Below are 23,267 nucleotides of genomic sequence, written 5' to 3'. Positions count from 1 at the left end.
TGTTCCATTACCAGAACTAGGACAATACCTATTTAATGTAGTTAAAATACTCTTGCAGAGGGGTTTTGAGCGTTGCTGCAGTATGTTCCTTTTCTTTGATGGAGTCATTCCACCATCTGTTGTGGACATCACCTACTTGAGGGCAAAAAGAAACAAAGGTACACAGACAAGGAAGGCTTAGTAATTTCTTGGGCGTACTCAGCTCCCTCCTTGGAGGTCAGTGAGAAGCTGTGGCTGTTTCATAGTTTTAAAAGCTGGTCCACCACCCACTGTTAGTTGAGTTTGAAACTATCGGCAACTTGATTCTGAAGGTTTTTGCTATTAAACTGTCTTTGGTGTGCTAAACCTGCACTTCAATAGCATGCAGTCATACGCTGTTCTCCACTCTAGCATGATGCTGTGGCTATTATTTCTTGTTTCATTTGGCTTCCTCTACCATCTTGTCTTAGTCCCAGGAAAGACAAGAATCAGTATTAAGGGAAAGAAGACCCATAGTGTGGCTAAATCTAGGCAGATTTAAAGAAAAGAAAATAAATATTCTTCAAACCTTGTTATGAACATCTTTGATATCAAAATCCTTTATTTTAAAGGCCTGTGAACAATGGGGCCTGTTGAAAGAAAAGGTTGTTGGCACTAAATTCCTGTAAAACTAATGGTTTTAGTTTCCCATTTTGATTTTTTTTTTCTCTAGTATAATTTTTATAAATGATTGAATGCTTTGGAGTGATGTTTTCTGAAAGCAAATTATTCTCTGTCCTTGAACAGGAACGCCTTCTGGTTGACACAGATTCATTGCTTGGAACAAGCGGAGTTTAGTGTAGTAATAATCTCAACTGGAAGTGTGAGTTGTATAACAAGACTAGAAGGGACCTATTAAGGATGCATATCCAGTCACCTGAATTCCTAAGCACTGGTGGGAGAAGCTCTAACTTCATCTTATTTCCCATTTGAATTTAGTAATGAGCAACTTATTTATCTCTGATATCATGCCAAGGATTTTGCAAAAAACTGTCTCATTCTGGCCTGTCTGTACATGCCTGTTCTTTGCTCTGGGCCAATGAAACCAAACTTTTCTAGTTGTTAGTTGGTAAAATTAAGCTCTTTGTTCACTTTGTCGTCTTACTAGCTCTTCTTTGTAGCAAAACTGGTTTGAGTTGTGTTCTTTTTGAAGACAGATGACCAGAGCTGCACATGACTTTATTCAGTGAGGCCTCAGACTTGTAGAGGGACATTGACGCTCTTCACTTTTCTTCCTTTACTTTTCTTCCTTTACTTTCCCAGATCTGATTTGTTGTTTTCATGGCTCATCGTCAATCTGTGCTTAGTTATGAGCAATGTTTGACAACCTTCATGCTGTCACCACTGCTTGTACCTCTGCTGTCCTGCAGAAGGGTTTGAGTCGATTGTGTTGACTCATCTGGCTGTCAGCTTCCTGTCCCAGGCAAGATAAATAGCATTTCTTCTAGTGAGGTCAACTGACTGCCAAGCTGCATCCCTGGACCTTTTGGGAACCTTTTGGGACCTTTATCAGGCTGGGACGTGAAACCACAGAATCAGCTGTGGTGTCTAATTGCAGGACATGGGTTGTATGTCTTGTCATAATTGGGAGTCTGGCTGTTGTGCCCTTGAGATGTAGCATGAATACAACTCCATGAGTTTCTGTGAGATCCCCAGAGAGCAATGGCTGTTCCCAAATTTCAGAATTACTGAGACAGCAGAAAGAAGGCTCTAGGACTTAGCTTCATTTTGCATCACGGGGTTTTGCCGCTGGCAGAGCCAGACCTTCTAAGAGCAAAATGTCCCCCAGCAGGCACTGAAAGGAAGAGTTTAGTGGGGGAAAATAAATTTCTTTCCCTTGGCATAGCTACATTATTACTGGCCTGCAAGACTGATGTGAGGTCTGACAGGATTGCGGGCTTGTGCACACTGATGGTGTATAAGGAATCTTCATGTGCTTGAAAGATTTCTGAGATAGCGAGCCAGCTGAGGGCTACAAAGAGCTTAGCTGCTGCACTGTAGCACTTCTGTACCGTGGTCAGATGCTGAATACAATCCTGTTTTTCAGCGATGTCCAGTAAGCCTCCCTTTGTCAGTATGCCATTTGCCTAGTTCGCTGTGTACAGCAGTGTCGTTATGCTGTTGGTTGCTATTTGGCTTGCTTGCAAAAAAAGACCTACTTCGAATGGGAATTTTTTTGTCTTGTAATATGTATTGGGGCTTCTCAGCAGTTACAACTGTGATAGTGCATGAAACACAGCTAGTCTGCTTGTTGACTTGCGTGAAATATCACGTGTTTTCCATCTTGTGATCTGTCTTCTCTCCTTATCTCCCATCTTTCGTAAAATCCGTCAGGAGTTACAAACCTGTTCTGGCTGTAAAGTATTGTTCTTGCACAATAAACAACACATGATGGTAGGTTGTGATTAGGTTGCATCCCAGGAGATGTGAATTTGGACCCTTGCTCTTACTGACTCTTAAAGGCCAGCAGGAAGGTGAGGGTAAATGTAGGTTTTTCTGCCTCCTGGGAGAATGCTCTTAACAGCTCCATATCAAAGTAGGTGTGTCTTCCTCCCTCCTAACCCCCTAAAGCACCACAAAATAATTGGCTGAGTGCTTCTGCCACATTTGCATTCTCTTTAGCCCAGGCACTGTGGTTAGGCACAGAGGACTGGGTGGCAGTGATCTGAGTCCTGGGGCTGTTGTGCTTCCTAAGCCAGGGAAGAGATTTCCAAGGCTGTCGGCATTGACCTATTTTTTTCCTGCTGTTCCTGAAAAAGTGAGCAGGAGTTTAGAGCAAGTTTCCAGGTTAGGGAGAGGTCAGGAAGAAGAGCTGCTAAGGTCTGCACATCAGTGTCCTCCACTTCAATTGTGTCTGGCTATTAGGGGCTGTAAAGCTTCTAATACACAGTCTCCAAATTGCTCTAATTGTAATAACTAACAGTTATGGTTTCCTTCCCCTCACAGGAGCTGTTGCAGTGTTTGTTGTGGGTCACATAAAAACATCCTGGGCAACATGGGGTGAGGTGGCACTTGCCCTCTTCTCCTTTCTTATCGCTGCTGCTGTATATATCATGGACACGGTTCAGAACATCTGGGTATGCTATGCATCATACGTTGTCTTCAGGATTATCTACATGCTGCTAATCACAATAGCAACGTGAGTATCTTTTTAACATAAATTGCTCTCAAGGTTACAGCTGGTGCGAAAGCTGGCATATTTTCCATGTAACTAAGATCTCTCCTACCAGGAATCTGGAAATCTGCTGCAAGGGTTTGTGTTGCTATTCAGGTTGGAAATTTGGCTGGCAGCCTGCACAGGCTAAAAAGTCTTATGACACTGAAGTGACTATTTCTAAATAGTAGATAGCGCTGCTTGCCAGGGGAATGTTTTTCATAAGCATGGCTGGAGTGAAGTGTTAACAGATAAAGAGGACGATGCTTTGGCTGTATTGAATGTCAGCTTTCCCTAACTTGTAAGGAGGAAAACTTCTTCGATATTATTTGTCCCTTTAGGGAGGTAAGCACAGCAGTTGTTGAAACATGCGTGCATAGCAGCTGTAACATAGCTCAAGCACAATAAGAGGGCAGATGCTGGAACTGGTAACTGCAAAAGGAGTCCTGGTCAGAAGGGTGCAGGAAATTATGGGCCACACTGCAGTGGGCTGAGGCTTTGAGATTGCCAACAGCTCTCTGGGATCAGAAGGCAATGCATCTTCTCTGTGTGACAAGGCCCTTTAGCTGCATCAGACAGGAGCACTGCTTCAGTAAGACTGAAACCCACAGAGCTACCAAAGGTTTTGTTAGGCTTTTAGATGTTGCTCTGGGTCTCTTCTAGAATCTGTGCTAGTCTGCCATCATCCTATTTAGAGAAGTGCATTGTCAGCGAGAGGTAATTTAGCTGTGGGAAGTACCGGACCGGAGTATGTAACTCTTCAGGCCACATAGTCTTCTTGTCCAAAGATTTCCTACCTGTTCTTGCATTTTCCTGCTATTACCTTGTCCTTATGTTTCTGGACATCCCTTTCTTTCTAGGTTCCAGATTGCTACAAATCTCAGTGTGGAGCGGTACGCCCTGGTGTTTGGGGTCAATACTTTCACTGCCTTAGCACTTCAAACTCTGCTCACTTTGGTTGTTGTGGATGCCAGCGGGCTTGGGTTGGACATCTTCACCCAGGTATGGGAGATTTTCTTAGCTTTACTGATGGGAGGGGGGGAGGTAAACCAGGCTGTAAAGCTCCTTAGCCACCTGTTTCTGAGTCAAAGGTTTGCTGACAGAGAAATAATCACTTATTCCTGATATTTTAGAAGTGAAAGGGAACTCTTGTATTAACCTTCTTACAAACTTGGTAACTGCTTGGTTTAACCACTTCCTTTTTCTTTTCTTTCCCCTTCTCTGCAGTTCATGATTTATGCCTCTTACTTTGCGGCCATCTCGCTTGTGTTCTTGGGCAGTGGCATATACAGTATTATCAGAGCTTACAGAAGACGAGAGCAGATGCAAAGCAGATCTCCTGAAAGCCAGTAGCACACCAGGTGAAGATCTCGGTGGCTACCTATGAAGATATAGGTCTGTTTATTTTATCTCTGCCTTTTCTTCCCAAGGCAGTCACCTGAATGGTATTTGATCCATATTTATACTATATTAGTAGCACATTTTAGAAGGTAAATGTATTAGCTCTTACATAAGTAAGAACAAATATCTTCTTTCTAAAATGCCTTTTGTTCTTCTGTTGCACATATGGGATGTGCAGCAAAGAACAGAACATCTTCTTAAAGAATGAAAGCCTTGGGAGGTTTTAGTCTAAGGCTGGGCATCTGAAGGCTGCCATTGAAACGGCAGCTTCATCATTGTCTAGTCAACTGCTGCTCTCTGTCACTGAGGTGCTGCTGCAGGGCACAAGTGACACCACACTAACACTAACGGGCCTCTCTGTGGAGAGCCCCAGGCCTAGGACAGGAGGTGGCCTTAGGCCTGTGCTCTGTTGTGTGGCTCTTCTGTGCCTGCCCCATGATGCTGGATGATCCGTTTTGAGGACTAGAACACTTGTTTCTGCATACGCACACGGTTCTTGAGTTGCTTCTACTGTTTCTGCTGTTCCTGTCTGTCACCCCTGCTGCCATAGTTTTACCAAAGCTGATTATGGTGCTTTCCCAAAAAACTAATTGTGTCCTGGGGCAATTGGCTATCAGCAGTGCTGCTTGTGCCATGGAGGCTTGTGCAAGGGTGGTGTAAAGCAAGAGGGGAAGCTTAGAGGGAGATTAAGTGGACGAAATGCTAATCTGAGGACACTTGGACATCCTTGCTTTTGTCCTTTAGGGCTGCAGATTCCTGTGATCACTGGAGTCTCTGCCTCCCAGCCCTGGAGGCTGGGCTATTTCTCTGGGATGGCGGATGTTAGTGCAATACTGAGAAGGAAGGTAACTTCCAAGATTTTAAGCTGGTTTTTGTGACTTTAGAGAAGTGTGACTGACTAAATAAACACCTTCAGTTATGGTAGTTAGCAGGATGACTGCCTGAGGCTTTGAAAAAGCTGAGTTCTGGTCTGTCAGTTTTTCCCCTTATTTTAAAATGCCTTTATGCTTCTGGTGGGTCTCTGTCCACTAGATCTACCTCTTTCCACCTAAGCAGGACAATGAATATTTGAAGCGGGCAGTTGTTTTATTTTATTTTGTCCAGTCTAAGCAATTTGGGATTTGCCTTTTACTTGGTTTTTAAGAATTATTTATTTTTTCCAAATTGCTTCAGCACTGAGAAGTAGTTGCACAGAGTTGTCCTGGGCCCGGGCACCTGGGTACTCGGGCTCCATAACAGGTACAGCAACAGATGTCTGTGGTATACTGTGGAAATGGCCTGTGGACTGTCCCTGCTGCAGTGCAGGTTGTGGTGATTGTAAGCATACAGGAGGACTGGCAAGGGAGAAGATGCAATGCAGCGTGCTTCCCTCCATGCTTTCTCTCTGTGCGCTGCTTAGAGCTTCTTCCAGTCAAAGCCTGAAGAAGCAGCTTCAGTTCATCACTTCCTTTTAGTGCTGCGGAGGCTTCACAGTATTGGGGTTGGGAAGGCTTCTCTTCCCTGGCTAGGATGGGTATGGCCTTTGTCATCGCTTCAGTGAGCCTCAGCCTTTACCACACAAGGTAAAGGATTAACGTGTTTGGGATGTGCTGCCTGGGTTGTGGGGAGCCCTTCCAGGCTGGTTGCTCAGGGGAACCCACTCCCTAAAGCTTCTCTGTGTTTGCAACCTGCCTCCTAAATCATCCCCTTAAATGCAAGGGCTCGGCTGCACCGGCATTGACACATGTAATCATCACTGCCTTATGCTGAAATGGAAACTTGAACCCACCGGTGTAATATTTTCATTACTGTTTCTTTGTTCTTAAAACAATGAAATCTGAAGCTATGAAATGCCAGCTGACGAGTTGTCCTGGGAGAGGGACAGTAAGTGCGTACCTTGCATATCCTGTCCTTTGGGTTCCTTGATCTGACAGTTGTACAAAGGTATGAGGAGTGGGTGTACAGAACTCATGTCAAGTGACTGAAAGTAGCAGCTCATCTTTAACCCCATTTTTCATACAGAAACCAAATCTTTGATGCAGAACAAGCCAGTTATTTAAAAACGAGTCAAAAACAAACTAATGAATTACAGCAATAACAATGATTTTCCTACCAAAGTAATGAAACTGCGGCAGCTGCAATGGAGGCGTGCTGTGCTGCGTTTATCTCTGGGCCTATTAATGTATGGAAGCCACACCTGGATGTCATTCAGGTTCCTGTGCTGTTGCTGTGGTGATGAGGTGACTATAGAGCCTAGCAGGAGCTGCACACAGAGCTACTGATGCCTGTGAAGTTCTGTAAACATGTTGACATTGTTGGTTTCAAAGTGAATAGCTATTTTTGTTAAATAAAAATACTCTGAGAGATCCTGTGTAGCCAGCGTTTGTTGTTTATGTTGATACCTTTCTAATCCATAGTGCTGATGCAGTCAACTAGTGCAGGTTGGTCTGAGCATCTTTGTTACAAAGGGGGGGAGGGGAACATGGAACAAGCCATGCAAGAACCAAGTCTTAAAGATCATCGTTATTTAGTCTTTTGTGCAGAACTCTATGCAAGTGTATTAGGTCTTGCACTAAGGAGTATTAATTGCTGAGCAGCTCAGAAATACAACTCAGTCCAGTCCAGTGTGGACTGGTCCATTGTGGGAGAAAATTACTTGCTCACTGGTGCAGTGTTACCCTGGTCAGGAAGCATTGGTCTCACTGATGGTGACTGTAAGGAAAAGTAAGCTCGGATCTGCCATGCAGGAGGACCTTTCTATTTACATCAACCTAATTAGAAAAATGAAAGCCTTAAGGAAAAAATACTGTAAACTCCCCAACGTGACACACCCACACTTGACTGTGTTGGAAAGCTCTCCCTGTCCTGTGCTTCTAGGAGAGAAGGCTTATACCTGATAGTACCAGCTGGACTGGAGGGGAAAGTGCTCTCTGAGTATCTGCTGCTGATTTGATGTAGTTTGGTGTGAGTAGTAACCCAACAAGCCCTCTGCACAACACTAAAACCAAGAGAAAATCGGTGGTCTGAGAGGAAAGGGGAGGTCTAGAAAAACTGTCATTCTTACAGCCTTGAGAGCTTTATTGCTGAGGCAGGAGTGATAGGACTGTCAGCCCGTCAGGCTTGCTCTGAATTTCATTCATCTGCCTCCTCTGAGTGAAGTCAGCTGTGCAGGGATGAGCTTCTTGACAGTGTGAGGGTTTCAAAACCTGCTAGCATGGGGCAGGAAGGTAACTAGTAGCTCATAGAGGTATAGCATTACATTTTAAGACGGATTCAAGTGTTTCGCATCTCTGGTGCTGGTGAAAGGTGCTGTAACAAGAATCCTGAGGCTGCTTTTCTCTGTGAGTGAAGGACGTCCATGTGAACGATTGCAATCCTTCTTGCTCCTCCCATCGCATCCTGCCACACTGCATATAGCTGAGAGAGCTGAAAAGGAACTCCCCGCTACTGTCAAGGAGCTGAATTCCTGTGCTTGTGAAACAGCACACGGTGTGGTTTGATGGAGATGAGATAAATAAGACGCACGGCTGGAGTATCTGCCTGGGATGCTGCGGCTCTTTCTTTGTTCCAGTTGATGCTGGGGGCTGCTGGAGGTATGTGCTACCACTGACTCTGTGTACCCGGCACTGGGCTTGCTGTGATGCTGTAAGACATTGCACAGTTCCTGGGCTTTAGGATCGCTGTTAGAGGTGAGAGGCCAGGTGCTGGGCTTGTTCTGTCTAAAAGATGAGGGATAGTAAGAGGTGCCAGAGGCTGCTGTTTCAGGAGCAGCACCCACTGCCATCCCCCTGGGCTAGCACGGGCTGCAGCAGCCCACTGAGCCGTGGCAGGGTTACTTTCAACCATGCTGTGGCTGCATGCATGTTTGAAACAGCTGGCTGTTGTGGTGGTGCTCCTAGGGAAAAGGAAGGGCTCTGCATGGAAGTGATTATGTTTTGTTCTCTACCAGTGTGATCGTAGCCAAGTACTGGGAAGGAAAGAGGGACTCTGGATATGAAAGGGGCAGGAGACTGGACCCTGTTCCCAGCAACCCTTGACAGTGTCAACTGTTTCCTGCAAGACATATGACAGGTGTTAAGGTGCTCCATTGCTCTGGAGGTGTTATGCTGCCTTTGTCTCTCAAAATCACCCGCTCTATGTAAATTGGTTCTCCCTAAACACAGCATCTGATGCATTAGTGACATAGAAAAGAGCAACCAACATGTTGGGGTCTGTCCTTGGATCCCTGCACTGCTTGGCTAGTGTTTCTGTTGTGTTTTTTGTTTATGACCATGTTCTGTACCTCCCTCACAGATGGGAACATCCAAAAACCTAAATTTAATGACATATGGGTGAATGAATGCATGTATGAATTTAGATTGACTTAGGATATTGTTACGTTATCAACATCAAGCATCACAGCTCAATCTTCCAGCAACACGCTCTGATCCTTGTCCTACAGGCACATGGATTTTAATTAGTTGAATAAAGCATATCTTGTGAATGAAAGGGGTGGCACTTACTTGTGAGATGAAGGACAGTTTACGATAAAAGCAGAGTGTAAAGCTTTGATGCTGTGCTGAGTTGTCTTTGTTTTAGTCTGCTTTGAAATTGTCGAAGTCACCTGCCTGTGAAATGTGGAAAATTAGAAGTTCAGTGTATTGTCTTCAAGCACAGGATCACTGCATGACCCTGGGTGAGGTCAGTGGTTGAAGTTTTTCCAGGTACAGTGGGAACCTTTGCCAAGCAGGTACCTGCAGGAGCCCTTCCAACCGTGATATTTACCTGAGTGTTATCATCTCAGGTAAGTATCAGGGAGCCCTTCCAGCCCACCAAAACAAATGTCAAACACCATTTCTCTTCCTGGCTGCGTGGTATGGGGTTAGCAGAATCCCTGAGGTGGTGGAGTTCATCCTTCAGCTGCAATGGGTGGCCTATGATCACAACTGTCTTCAGAGACCTCCTGAACCCCACCTTGAAGGGGTTTAGCTTTCTGCACCATGTTAACTTTGAGTAATCACTCTAAGATTTATCAATGCCCTGGCTAAATTTATTCACAGCTGGTTTTGGTCCATATTTTCTTTCATTAACACTTCAGTGCAGAGCGTGCTACCCTCTGAGGTGTGTAGCCTTCTGGTGCATTTTTAGATTGTCTTCTTGGGGACTGTCTTCCCCCCAGACGAGGTGCTGGGAAGCACCACGCAAGGCTGCATGAGCCTTTGTCACCCTGGAGGCCAATCCCTCCACCTCTCCAGCCTCACTCAAGGTAATTTAAAGGCCTCCATTGTATTTCATGGTGTAAAGAATTGGGATAAAATCCCAAGCCTTGAGGAAGGACCAGCCTTAGTTTAAGCTACACACCATGGCATTGCTTCTTCCAGCCCTGCATAGCTCGGGGAGTAGCCTCGGCTCTGGCATGGAGGGCTCCCAACAGGGTGGGTGTTTCCCCTTGCTGTTTGGTGGCTTTTTGCAGGATATTTATTTAGAGCAGGCTTTGGTGGGATTTTCCTCCTCCTTTCACATTTCAAAGTTCTGGAGCGATGTACGATTGATACAGAGAAGTACCTCTTTGGAGGTGCAATGCTACCTTTATTGATGAAAGCTCAAATTTTGACACTGCAAGCTTTCAGTCTGATCAAATTGCTCATCATCAGCCCGAGCATGAATAATACAATACAAATGCTGCCGATGCTCAGGCTGCTCCCAAACAAGTGCATAATTTAACAGCAGCAAAAGCAAAACATCAGGGATGCATCAAGAAGAGTGGGGCTAGCACAAGGCAAGTGCTGAGTCCTGCACCTAGGGAGGAATAACCCCACACGGCAGTACAGGTTAGTTTTGACCTGCTGGAAAGCAGCTCTGAAGAGAAGGACCTGGGAGTCCCGGTGGACAACAAGCTAACCATGAGCCAGGAATGTGCTCTTGTGGCCAAGAAGGCCGGTGGTATCCTGGGGTGCATTAAGATGACCGGTGGGTAGGTCGAGGGAGGTTATCCTTCCTTTCTGCTCTGCCCTAGTGAGGCCCCATCTGAAGTCCTGTGTCCAGTTCTGGGCTCCCCAGCTCAAGAAAGACAAGGAACTATTGGAGAGAGTCCAGGGGAGGGCCACAAAGATCTCAGAATGTCCTTAGTTGGAAGGGACCCACAAGGATCATTGAGTCCAGCTCCTGTCCCTGCATGGGACACCCCAACGTTCACACCGTGTGTGAAGGGTGTTGTCCAGAGGGTGTTGTCCAGATGCTTCTTGGATATTGCCAGGATTGATGCCACAACCGGTTCCCTGGGGAGCTGTTCCAGAGCTCCATCACCCTCTGGCACGAAGGGCGGGAGGGTGGGAAAAGGCGCGAGGCGGGGCGGGGGCACCGAGGGGACGGTCAAAGCTGCGCGCGGGGCGAGGGGGGGCGGGACTAAGAGGCATAAGGGGTGAAGCTAGAGCGATGTGGGCGGGGAAAAGGCGCGCGAGGGGCGGGGCACAGGGGCGGAGGGCGGGGCGAGAGACGGGGCAAAGGTGTGCAAGGGGCGTGGTGCAGCGAGGGGCGGGGAAAAAGGCAGGCAGGGCGGGGGAGGTGCGCAGGTGCGCGCGGGGCGGCGGGGTTTGTCCCTCGGGAGCCGCCGTGGGCGATGCGCGCCGCCGCGGGGAGGTGAGCGCGCGGCGAGCAGCTGCCATGGCAACGGCGTCGGTGAGCGCGGGGGCGGCCTGGTTCGCGGTGCGGGGCCGGGAGCGGGGCCGGGCCGGGCTGGGCGGGGTGGGGAGAAAGGAGCTTTGGGGTCGTGTGGGGCGGCCGTGCCTGGGCTGCCTAACCCGCCTCTGGCGCCTCACCTCTTGAGCACCCCCAGGGATGGCGACTCCGCCACCTCCCTGGGCAGCCTCTGCCTGTGCCTGAGAGCCCTTGCAGGGGAGAAACTTTTCCTGCTATCTAATCTGAACCTCTCCTGGTGCAGCTTGAGGCCGTTCCTTCTCATCCATCACGTCAGTTGGGAGAAGGGACCAACCTCCACCTCTCTACATCCTCCTTTCAGGTGGTTGCAGACAGTGATAAGGTCTCCCCTCAACCTCCTTTTCTCCAGGCTAAACAACCCCAGTTCCCTCCGCTGCTCCTCATAACACTTGTTCTCCAGCCCCTTCACCAGTTTTATTGCATTTTTATGGACACACTCCAGCCCCTCAATGTCCTTTTCGTACTGAAGGGCCCCACAAAACCAAATTAGATCATAATTACACAAAGGCGGGTTCTCCAGCGCTTTACAGTGTTAGTCATTTATTAATAAGACTCTAAATAAGCCTCTCTTGCCATCAGGTAACAAAGAAAATGAGAGGTGAAACGACTGCTTATATTTATGTAAAGGAACATATGTATATGTCCTAAAAAAGGACAATAATTGTCAATTCCTAAGTTTTACTATTCCATTGCATTCTTAGTACACTCTCAGGGAATAAGGCCTCTGTAAATGATGACCGCTCCTCGTAAGGCTTGTTTCCCAGTCTTTTCAGCTTCTTTGCCTCCAAGATAACAGAAGTCTGTCACTGTACCCCTCTTCTTCTTGTAATCATGCCCAAGTGTAACCCCTGTAGAGGTGTTCTTGAGCTTTACAGGCACTTCAGTCATAGGATCCGCTAACTGGAATGGAAACAGGTGAAAATGAGGACTTGAGATTTTCTGAATATTTGTGGTCACTACTAAAGCTGGAGCACTTCAATCTTTAATCCATAAAATCCTGAATACAATAGGAGCTGATTCAGGCTTTTCTGAAACAAGGTCATTAAACTAAAATTATCTCTTCAGCTGTAACTACTTTATGTTACAACAAAAGAAGCTGATTTTTATGCTGTTCCTCTTTACTATATGTACCCTAAGTAAATTGAACAATTTTCAGAATTTATGCTGAGTGTCACAGACTGATTTTAATGTGTTTTGTTTGAAGGCACAATTCAGCTTGGCAGCTTTTGTGTCCACTTACCTGTAATGATGGTGATGTTAAAGAGATTTGGTTCTTTTGTCCTGAATACGTGGTGCAGCAAAGTAGCCTTCAATAAGAACCCCAGGTATATGTCACCATCCAAACTAAGGATATTTGTGAAGGAAGGGGTATTTCCGAGCAAGGAGGATTATACCTTATATGAGAGGAGGTGCAGGAAAAACATGGTGGACGTAGACATGGTGTGGAAAGCCAAGGCAACCGTCTGAAAAATTTGAACGTGAGCTGGCTGAATACGAGCCAGCAGTATGCCCAGGTGGCCAAGAAGGCCAACAGCATCCTGGCTTGTATCAGAAATGGTGTGACCAGCAGGACTAAGGAAGTGGTTGTGCCCCTGTACTCAGCACTGGTGAGGCCGCACCTTGAATCCTGTGTTCAGTTTTGGGCCCCTCACTACAAAAAGGACATTTAGGTCCTGGAGCATGTCCAGAGAAGGGCAATGAAGCTGATGAAGGGGCTGGAGAACAAGTGTTATGAGGAGCAGCTGAGGGAACTGGAGTTTTTTAGCCCTGAGAAGAGGAGGCTGAGGCAAGACCTTATGTGTCTCTACAACTGCCTGAAAGGAGGTTGTAGTGAGCTGGGTGTTGGTCTCTTCTCCCAAGCAAGAAGTGATAGGATGAGAGGAAATGTCTGGAAGTTGTACCAGAGGATGTTCAGATTGGACATTAAGAAAAATTTCTTCAGTGAAAGAGTTATGAGGCACTTGTCAGAGGCTGCCCAGGGAGGTGGTTGAGTCACCATCACTGGTGGTATTTAAAAGAGTAGACAAGGTGCTCAGAAGTGTGGTTTAGTGGTGGACAGGTACGGTTGGACTCAGTGATCTCAAAGGTCTTTTCCAACCAAACGGTTCTATGATGAAAATTTTAACTTTGAGAAATCTAGAGTAATTCTCATGATGGCTAAAAAGAAGCACATTAGGAGAAAAAATATTCCAAATTTTTTTTAACAAAATAAGGATCAAACAAAAAGAAGAGCTTTCATAAAGTTTGTATACAAATGCATTTGCAGCAAGTGCCCAGCTTTATTACTGTTCTTTCCTCTTAAACAAATCTTGGCTACGTTTTGAGGTCTAAACGAGCAGCGATCTTGTCAAGCATGAAACTCAGGATTTTTAAGAAGTGGAGCTGGTATTCATATGAGTAGATAACTGAGAACTCTGAGGTGCTCATCAGAATTTAAAACAAAACCTTGAAGGAATTTAAGCAGCACCTTCTGGATGGAAGGAGTTTTACGAAATGCCTGACAAAATGCTCAGACAGATTAGGAAGTACAGGTGCAACCCTTCTTGTCTGGAAGGGAAGGATGGTCGCACAGCGAGAGCTGTCTTGCAGTTCCAGGGTCAGAGCTAACTCTTACATCCCGTGTTGTGTTGCCATATGCTAATGTTTGTGTTGGGATCTTTTACCATGTTGTAAATGACTCGGATATGTTTTACTAGAGAGACACGTAGAGGTGACATCTTCCAGCCTACAGAAGAGGGTTCAAAGAGAATAGGAACTTCTGAATAATCAATGTTCCCTTCTTTTATGTTGCTTTTGCAAGCAGTATTAAACAAATCAGGAGAGGAATGATGAGTGGCTAAAGCCATAAAAAGAGCAGAATCAGCCGTCTAGGCTGATGTGTGTCCCCACATCTTTAATGCTTTTGTGTCTTTAGATGGGGACAGATGCCTTCAGTTGAGCAAGCCGAGCAGTGGCTGGTAGTCAGCTTGGACCCCCAGGCACTGTCACTGAAGCATTCCTTGGGGAGCTGGTGGCACCTGTGTGCTGTGCAGTCCAAAGATTGTTTAAAAGATTCTGTCCTTACAGTGGTTTGTCTTCATTTTTGTTATGAATATGACTGTACCAACCTGATTAGCTGTCTGCTATTTCCCATTGTTGTCCTCCTCAGAAATTCAAACCAGAACTGAGTTCTTTTCCCAGCAGTCTCAACTCGTGTCTGTGTGACTTTCTTTACCCTTAGTGTTAGAGGAGGTGGTATGGTTTTAAGGCTAACTGCTTGTAAATGTTCAGTTATTCTGGCAGAAGGATCCTGTCAAGAGTCCGATGAATGACTTCTCATTTTGATATGTCATTATGGGAAGCTTTTTGACAATTTGATCTACTGTATGCCATGGCATGGATCTTCTAGGACTTGTGCGTGCCACATCTTTGCAATATAACATTGAATTAGTTTTATTTCAGGTGGGCCAGGCAGACGTGAAAAAACAATGTGAAACATACCTGGGAGCAATGAAAGCTGGTAGTAATTCTAATAAACAGAAACTAGTGATCTCTTTGTTAAAGGATGTGACTAACACTTAGTAAACCATGAGTTCTAGTCCTGTTTCTGTCAAGAGTCTCGCTGCAAGACATTTGGCAAGTCACCTTGCTCTACCGTGAGTCATATCTTCCCCTGATAGTCAGAGCTGGAAATGCCAAAACCAGTCATGTTCATAAATTGTTAGTGATCCTTAGTTCTGAGGTGCTCTGGCACTATCATCTAAAGTGGTTGTATTGAAACCATTCACAAGCCTAATGTGGCTGCTATAAGGTATATCGATGTTCTACATTTATGTGCCACTAGAGTTTTGAAACAATTCTTTTTTCCTCTCCTTTTTGTAGTATTGCTCTAACACATCACCAAAATGAGTGAAAAGGAAAACGAAGGAGATCCAGCATATATGGATGATTTAAGAGAATGTGAAGAATATGAGGATGACTTTGAGAAAGATCCCGAATGGCTAAGTGATGAAGAAGAAAAAGAAAATCTTGATGAAAGAGAGGTATTTGTTAAATTAAATGCTAGTTGTCCTATTTGGAAGACAAAATTGGGTAATATTTGGAATCCTAAGTACAAAATTCAATGTGATTTGCGAAGTGTAGGTATATTTACAGAATTTTGACAAGAAAGGTAATTTGGAATTATATTGAAAAACAGCAGACTGGTTGGTTTGGTTAAAATTGCCTTGGAACAGAAAGTTCAGTGTTCAATGAAAATAATATGCTTGTTTCAAAGGTACTTCTGGGTTTCTTTTAAGTGTTTGTTCAACATGTGTTGTTCGGTTTTTATGCTGTCACAGATCTGTTTGCTGTAGAAGCCATGTTTGGTTAAACTTTGTACAGGTGTGAACATGGAGAAACTGCAATAGAGTTGTTAGTGCCAAAAAAAAAGCTACTAGTTATGATATGTACTATGTGACAGCCTGTTTTAGAGGTAGGGTAGTTGGTACTGCTCTTCTCTCTTGCTATTTCTTTTCTGTTTCTCTGATACTGCCCTTTGCTGGGAGAATAGACTAGTTTATTTTAATCTTTTTAGAATCCTGAAGAAAATGAAGAGGATCACGAAGCACAAGTTGTTAAAGTTGCAGACAAGTTTGAGGAGGATGCTGAGGAAATGGAAGAAAATCCAGGTCAGCTTTCAGAGGTGGATGTAGATGCAAAGGTGAAACACTCCAATGAAGAGAGTTTGGAGTCCAGGTCTGATATGAAACAGGAAGACCATGTATCTGATACGGATAGTGAAAGCTCTAGCCAGGAATCCAAATTGGAAAACCATCAGGAACTGGATGAGGAAGAAGATGAAGAAATAAAGCGTTACATCTTGGAAAAGATTGAAAAAGCCAACAAGATGCTGGAGAATCAGGCTCCTGTGGATCAGAACAGAGAACGGAAATTAAAATTTAAGGATAAGTTGGTGGATCTTGAAGTTCCTCCTCTAGAAGATGCTGAAGTCTGTAAAACTGACCTTGCAGGAGATGATGATGTTTCAAATAGGCTATCTCAGTTGCAAATTTCTAGTGAAATGGGACAGGAAAGCACATCATTTTCTCCACATGCTGTCATGGATGAGGAAAATAAGGATGGTAAAATCCTAGTGGAAAAAGATGGGAAATTTGAACTCTTAAGTTTATGTGATCTTGAAAACCAGGGCTCTTTGCCCCCTATAAGTGTTTCTTTTACCGATATTGAAACTCAACGTATGTCTCCAAAATCTTCACACTGCAGTCCTCTTGGCACTGTCTCTGGAATGAAGGAAGTACCTCCAGTAAGACAAGGAGCACATACTTTTTCTCCTGGTGGAGATGAGAGTGTGCATGTCCCTAAGCCTCCATCTAACCCTAAGCGTCGTCCAAGTTCTGCTCTCAGTGCTGCAAGAGGTCTGGGAAGGCGGAAGACGCAACTGAGAGTGCAGTCTGCAAATGCGCCTGTGAGAAGCTCCACTTACTGTCTTTCTCCCAGACAAAAAGAATTGCGGAAACAGTTAGAACAAAGGAAAGAAAAACAGAAGAAAGAGGTAAAAATACAGAGGCAGCAAGCAGTGACCATCCTGTTCCTCTGCTTCACGTGCTCAGGGCATTTACTCCATATTTTCCATGATAAAAGAGGCAATGATAACAATAACAGCAATAATAATTCTCTGGAGTTTGTACTGAATCTCTGAAAACTCCTTTCCTTAAAAGAAAAAAATATGCGGAGTGGCATAGAATCACGCCTTGTTCACAGGAGAAATCAAGTATTTATGTAATATGGTCTTGATAAATAGGCCTTCTATTGCTATATTGTACTTACTGCTTTTGCTTATTGACTCTCTTTCTACCTAGGTTCCATTACAGGCCCATTGTTTACTGGAACGTAGCACATGGTATCGTATCTCCACAGATTACACTGTTAATTAACATTACACTGTTAATTAACATCAGCCACAGTAATGCAGGTGCACATTTGGGCGCTGACGAAGTATGTAACAAGCAATTATCATCTGGGAGAGTGTTTGGTCATAAAATAAGATTTACACAGGAGAATGACTGTGAAAACTGTGAACAAAGCGGGGTGTGTTTAAAATGTATGGAAGATACAGCTGACTTCAAAAGTGGCATGCCTTGTTGCTTGTGTAAGCTGCATGCAGGTTAAGTCATATTGACCGATAATATAACTGGATAGTGTTTTCCTGTAAAGGTTTTGCATGGATGAGTGTTGTAGGAAGTTTTCTCAATGATTTAGTTGCGAAGTAGGGCTTTTTCAACTTTCTCTGTTAATTGATACTACTTTTCCTTCTTATTTGGCCACTACATAGAGGATAAGAAGAAGAAAAAAAGTAAAAAAGAAGAAAATATTCCTAGTAGTGAGGCTATTCTTGTATCTATAAAGGCAGTATTTTCAAAGAAAACAAAGATAAATTCTATTTTAGAAAATAAAATCAATAACTTCTCTATTACTGGGTAAAAAAACCCTTTTAATTTTCTCTCAGCTCCTTATTAGGAAAAAAGAAATCTTTACTACCCAGTCAGCCTCACAGCTGTAACAGGAATTTCAACAGTCTTTCCCAAAGATTTTAAAAACTTCCATGTTTTTTCTTCGCTTTGCTTTATGATGATACAATTACAAAATGGTAACTTACTGTGTGTGCTGCTCTATAAAACCAGCGTGAAGCATCTATCATTTTTCTGTGCCGCGATGCTGTAAGTAAGCTGGCTCAGTAGCTTCAAAGGTTGCTTTCTGTCCGTGGAATTAGGTCTAGCTGCCTTGTTTGAAAAGTTTTCTGAGGCTTTGCTCAGTAACAAGGGGTATGAAATGTGAGGATTCACTGATGTTCACACCAGCCTAGATCACTTGACACCATACGTATTTAAAGTAAAAGGTAGTGCGGTGGAGGTAAGGGAGGATATTTTCTTGACAGTGTGTGCTAAGTTTCTTCCTCTGTTGGGTGACTTAGGAAAAGGTAAGAACGTATTAACCTATTTCTTCATTCTTGAATGGAGTTCTTCCATTCTGTGATGGATTTCACAGGCATGAAACGTTTCTTGACGTTATTGGAATCCATCTGCTTGATTTTCATGGGGTTTCTTTCATTTCAGTAAATTACAGATTGTAATTTCAGAGGATAGTCCAAAAGTTGTTTGTAGGTGGGAGGAACATAATCTGTTCACAAGAGTAGATTTCTCCAAGTGTTGAAGGGAGTGGAGATTGTAGCTTTTGTGTCAAAGAGAGTCAAAACCTGGTACAATGTCCTCGTCTTTCTGAAGCGTTGTTTGGAAGCCTTTCTCTTCCTTGTAGGTACTTGTTATCCAAGATGCTTTTAATAATTACAAAAAATCCTCAGTTTTGTAAAAATCAGCTCATTTTGTAAATTTGAAAAAAAAGCATTGAGCTATTAATACTCATTAGGTAAATACATTACAACTTCATGTCCAGAAAAAAATCCTTATTTATAAGGTAGTGCCTGCATTCCATAGGTAGTTAAATATCCTTTAGGGTTTAGCGATCCATCAAGCCTGAGAGGTGCATTCATTTTTTAAAGTGTGTCAGTTTAAACCAATTTTAAGCCTATCATCAGAGCTACTGGGCAATCTTAATTTTAAGTCTTCACCTGTTGCTATTGAAATATTTGTGAGTTGAGGTGTCTCATGGTAATCACAGACAGGGTTAGACTAAAAGTATCTGAATGTAACACGAAGCACAGAAGTGCTCAAGCTCATTTCTTCCTTAAAGTAGTATCAACTGTCATGCAGTCTTTGAGAATTCCTGTTTCATCAGTATTTCTGTCTCTCATATAATTCAAATGGCTTATTTATTGACTGTTGTGTCAGTGAAGGCCTTTGGAGATCAAGACGATTCTCAAAAACTGTTTATTCATTCTTAATTCCTTTCAAGGAAGAAGAAAGGAAAAGGGAAGAAGAAGAACAGAAGAGAAGAGAGAACGAGATGGTTTTTAAAGCTTGGTTACAGAAGAAGAAGAAAGAACAAGTGCAAGAAGAAAAGCGAATTCGTCGTGCAAAGGAGCTAGAAGACTTGAACAGCAAAGTAAGCTCTCCCTGATATAGAACTGGGATCTGTAGTGCTCTAGTTAGATAAGAAAACCAAATGCTAAGCCTGTTGTTCTTATCAAGGCTTATGAAAATTGACAGTGGCAGGAAATGTTTTTGTGACGGACTTTTCAGTGAAGAGCTGGACTGACTTGCGTGCTTAGGATTGTTCCACTTGGCAGGGCCGCTTGTGTCATTGCAGCTGCATCTATGAACATAAAATCACAGGAGAAGCAGCAGTGCTCCTTTCTATCAGAAGAACACCTTGATTGAACCCTGCAGTGAACAAGCAACCCGCAAACCCTTTGGCATGTATTCCTTACCATCCAAACTCATTGGCAAGCAGTTAGTGCATGTGACCTGACCAAAACCTGGAGGTTCAGATGCTCTGTTCAGAAGTTTCTGTCTTGCAGCAATGGGCTTGAAAAGCTAAGTTCAGTATTTTAAAAACATACTGTTTTGAATGCTTTCTCATGTGTATGCTCCATTCCAGATTAGCATGTGCTCTAGTTTGATTATAAAAAGTATATTTTGTGGATGGGAGATGCCAGCAGAGTGAAAAAAGTATTACAATGTGATTAATATAAAGGTCATTTAGTGATAAGCTTTATGTGTGTATATCTCTCTCTCAATACATATGTTTGTTTTTAATAGGAGAGGAACAGGAATCCAGAAGAAGCCTTCAAGTTATGGCTTAAAAAAAAGCACCAAGAACACATGAAAGAAAAACAGATAGAAATTTTGAGACGCCAAGCTGAGGGAATTGCCTTATTCCCAAGAACAGAGGAATGCAACAGAGCATTTAAAGAGTGAGTAGGGGCATTCTTAGGGACTCATTTTTGAAAATGTAGTCTCTCAGTCATCTTAAGACCATAATAATTTTATGGTACATCTTTACTGCTGAAGTCCTGGTTTTGGATTGTGTTTGTTTTACCCCATCAAGATGCTGTTATAACCCAACACCCCAGCAAAAACACATCAATTCCTTGATGTTGTCTGTTTACTGTTGTGAAATCACAGCTTGTCAGAACCTAAGCTAAAATAGTGAATTGATGCTGAAAAAGGGAGATCCTTTTCCTCCACCCCTTTTGGCCTCTTCTGGATCAGACTCAGGTTGATTTAGTTCATGAAGCAAGCAGAAAGTAGTTAATCCAAGGAAAGTATTTCCCCCAAGTCCATGAATTGAATCAGGTCAAAAAAATGAGAGAGGTAAAGGTGAGTCCAGAAGCAGGAAAATTGGGATGGAAGGTAGTGCCTTCCCTGTTTGGGAGTGGCAGGCTTGTAGATTGGCTCAGCTACAACATCTAACTTTATCCTCCAGGACAAGGCAATTCTCGTTAAATGGGGGCAAATCTTCTTTGAACAGAGGATGTAAAACTTTCAACTGCAACTGTTAGTACTTCTAGTCTTCTTTCTCTCTCCACAGATGGCTAAAAAGAAAGAGAGAAGAAAAACGAGCAGAAGAACTAGCTGCTAAAGAGAGAGCAAGGCAGTTCCGATTAGAAGCCAGAAGAGCAAAACAGATGCAGAGCATCCACTGCATTAGTTCAGAGCCTAAACCCTTTCGTTTCACAGACCATTATGGTTGAAAGTTTGATGTAAACACAGAGTGCTTGGTGACAGCCCTCTTAATGTTTATGGCTTGAGTTTTTCCTCTTTACAGCTACTGATTTTTTGTGGTGTTTTTAAAGCTTTCAATCGATTTAACAGTTCCCTTCACTGACAATGATTTTACTGTCTACTTATTTGTAATTTTGTTGAAAAGCCTGCTTTTATGTCTAACTCAGGGATCCTCTTGGTTTGACCAAATCTAAACAAGTGTGAGATCAATACGCAAGGGTGGCAAATACACATTTCTGTCTTTTAAAGGCACTTTATACTCAACTCCACCATGAATTCCTGGATGCAGGCTATTATGTTGCATTTTTGCTGGATTAATATTGCTGTTTGCTGCTGCTTGTGATGAAGATTGTACAAGGTGTTGTGTTGTTGGAAAATGCTGTTTCTTGTACCACCCACTCCCTATTGATCTGCTGAACAACTGTTAATTCTGGCTGGACCAGAGGGCTAGGTTTAGTTTAGGGAAAGTGGTTATGGAAGGCTAACACATATGTGAATGTGCAACAGTTCTTGAGACTTAAATTCTGTGAGTCCCTATTCAGTAGTTTTCTAGTCCATGGAATCAAAAGCCTGTGTGAATTATGACCTTTACCAGTATCAAGGAAGCTGGATTGTTTGTATTTATTATAATAAAGTACATCCCCTAACCCTGAGCTCGTCAACAAACAAGTCAAGGTCATTCATGAAATTGTAAGTTAGTGGAAGATGAGGAACATTCTGTCCAGCTCTGCATCCAACACCTTTGAAGATCTGGCATTGTTCTTACATTTTTCCACATTCAGAGTGTTTTCTGGAGGTCTGCAAAAGCGAGTTTGCCATTTATGTTTGCCTCTTATGGTATTTGGACATAGGGGCCTGTTGAGAGTGCTGGTATTTTACCAGAGGGGGCTGTGCTGCACCTTTTACCAGTATTGATAAGGGGCATGGCTGTGAAAGGAAGGTTCCAGATGCTAATGAGAAACAAATGAAGGGGGCCTACAAGAAAGCCAGGGAATGACTGTCTACAAAGGCCTGTAGTGACAGAACAATGGGCCATGGGTATAAACTGGAGAGGGGCAGATTGAGACTAGATGTAAGGAGGAATTTTTTCACCATGACAGTGGTGAGGCACTGGCACAGGTTGCTCAGGGAAGTTGTGGCTGCCCCATCCCTAGAGGTTGGATGAAGGCCTGACCTGAAGGCCAGGTTGGATGGGGCCTTGAGCAACCGGTTCTGGTGGGATGTGTCCCTGCCCATGGCAGGGGGGGTGGAACTGGATGATTTTTAAGGTCTCTTCCAACCCAAACCATTCTCTGAGTCTATGATAAGAAACAGGTGCCTTCCTTCTTCCTGCACCCTCTGGCACCAAGGGCAAGAAATCCTTCTTATGTCTAGAAAGCAAATGCAAGAAGAGTGGTTGCAAAGGCTCACAGTATCTCCCTAATTTTAGTAAGGTACAAAACAAGTAATACTTAGTTCATTATCTCAGACCAGTAGAGTGAAGGGCTTTACAGTTCAATGTCATATAGCTCCTTCTGTGCTGCAGAAAACACACAGTCGGAGCTACAGCTGTATTAAATCCAACATTGCAACTTGAAAGCAATCAAAGTTTATTGTAGTTTTCTTCATGCAAACCAAAGTATGGGCAGCAACAGCAAGAATTTGTAACTTGCCTATCCTGATTGTTATATGAGACTCAAAGGAATAAATAACTATTTCACCAACTCCTTCCCCAAACTAGACATGATAAATTTGGGAGCAAAACTAAGAAATCCAAGTGCATATTTGCATCCTCCTACCTTTCTGCTTAACATTTACAACTTAAATAGGCTTCTTTAGACTTGGCAGATTATCTGCTAAGTTTTTGTTTGAACCTACATCAAGATTATAAAACCATATAAGTAAAAATATATTTTTTTTTCAGTGGTACCAGTGCAAACTTAGTGCTTGTCTCTGGCTTCCCACAGCACCAGTGAGACCCTGGGCAAGGACAGAGTTCTAATGCTCAGTCAGGTTTCAACACTGTATGCTAAAGGAGGCATATCAGTCCGTCTGTACTGAGCATCAGCCACGCAACAGCTTCACTCTAAAAGCTGAAACAGATGGAAAAGCGATCATTTTAGCTTTATGGAAACCAGAATAATTTCACCCCACAGTTTTCCATAATGCATTTAAAACTGGTTACTATTTATATATCATAGTGAGATTTCATTCAAGCTCTTTCCCCTTCTTGCCATGAGGGCTGCAACACTGCATATGCTCTTGCTTTCAGAACTCAGAGCTACGAAAAATCATTGCACACATTTCTTTTTATTCCTAAATGTTGGAACAAGGCTGAACACAGGCTTGGAGACAGTTCATCACCTTGGCTAAAAAAA

The 23,267-nt window shown here is 43.5% G+C and overlaps 2 protein-coding genes across 11 annotated transcripts in view; both read left to right on the top strand.

Moving 5' to 3' along the window:
* SLC19A2 (solute carrier family 19 member 2) overlaps window positions 1-15,227 on the top strand; it is a 20,544-nt gene extending 5,317 nt beyond the window's left edge. Inside the window, exons 4-7 of one of the 6 annotated variants that reach the window (XM_054067500.1) lie at window positions 2,965-3,157; window positions 4,033-4,174; window positions 4,400-4,567; window positions 15,110-15,227. In XM_054067500.1, the coding sequence (XP_053923475.1) occupies window positions 2,965-3,157; window positions 4,033-4,174; window positions 4,400-4,525 (461 nt within the window). In that variant the 3' untranslated portion in view covers window positions 4,526-4,567; window positions 15,110-15,227. Of the gene's footprint in view, window positions 1-2,964; window positions 3,158-4,032; window positions 4,175-4,399; window positions 6,901-15,109 lie in introns of those variants that run through there. The other 5 variants (XM_054067509.1, XM_054067479.1, XM_054067489.1 and 2 more) reach the window with 5 other exon arrangements.
* CCDC181 (coiled-coil domain containing 181) lies at window positions 4,403-23,267 on the top strand. 5 transcript variants are annotated; one of them, XM_054067450.1, is made up of 6 exons: window positions 4,403-4,533; window positions 15,110-15,270; window positions 15,804-16,781; window positions 19,139-19,288; window positions 19,945-20,099; window positions 20,717-23,267. In XM_054067450.1, exons 2-6 carry the CDS (start codon window positions 15,133-15,135, stop codon window positions 20,877-20,879), a joined length of 1,584 nt encoding a protein of 527 aa, XP_053923425.1. In that variant the 5' UTR covers window positions 4,403-4,533; window positions 15,110-15,132; the 3' UTR covers window positions 20,880-23,267. The 5 variants fall into 5 exon arrangements, with proteins under 5 accessions (XP_053923425.1, XP_053923416.1, XP_053923400.1 ...); XM_054067441.1 differs by having other exon boundaries at window positions 4,430-4,567; XM_054067425.1 differs by lacking the exon at window positions 4,403-4,533 and adding an exon at window positions 7,241-8,145.

Source organism: Cuculus canorus, chromosome 1 (genome assembly GCF_017976375.1).
Source record: "Cuculus canorus isolate bCucCan1 chromosome 1, bCucCan1.pri, whole genome shotgun sequence".
In the NCBI taxonomy this organism is placed as follows: domain Eukaryota; kingdom Metazoa; phylum Chordata; class Aves; order Cuculiformes; family Cuculidae; genus Cuculus; species Cuculus canorus.
Note: the sequence above shows the minus strand (reverse complement) of the source record. Positions and strands in the feature narration are given on the sequence as shown.

What these genes read in the sequence shown, in the direction of transcription:
- CCDC181 (XM_054067450.1), top strand. Translation starts at nt 15,133, where the DNA reads ATGAGTGAAAAGGAAAACGAAGGAGATCCAGCATATATGGATGATTTA. An exon ending in AAAATCTTGATGAAAGAGAG is followed by an intron (nt 15,271 to 15,803) that starts GTATTTGTTAAA and finishes TAATCTTTTTAG; the next exon opens with AATCCTGAAGAAAATGAAGA. An exon ending in TAGAAGACTTGAACAGCAAA is followed by an intron (nt 19,289 to 19,944) that starts GTAAGCTCTCCC and finishes TGTTTTTAATAG; the next exon opens with GAGAGGAACAGGAATCCAGA.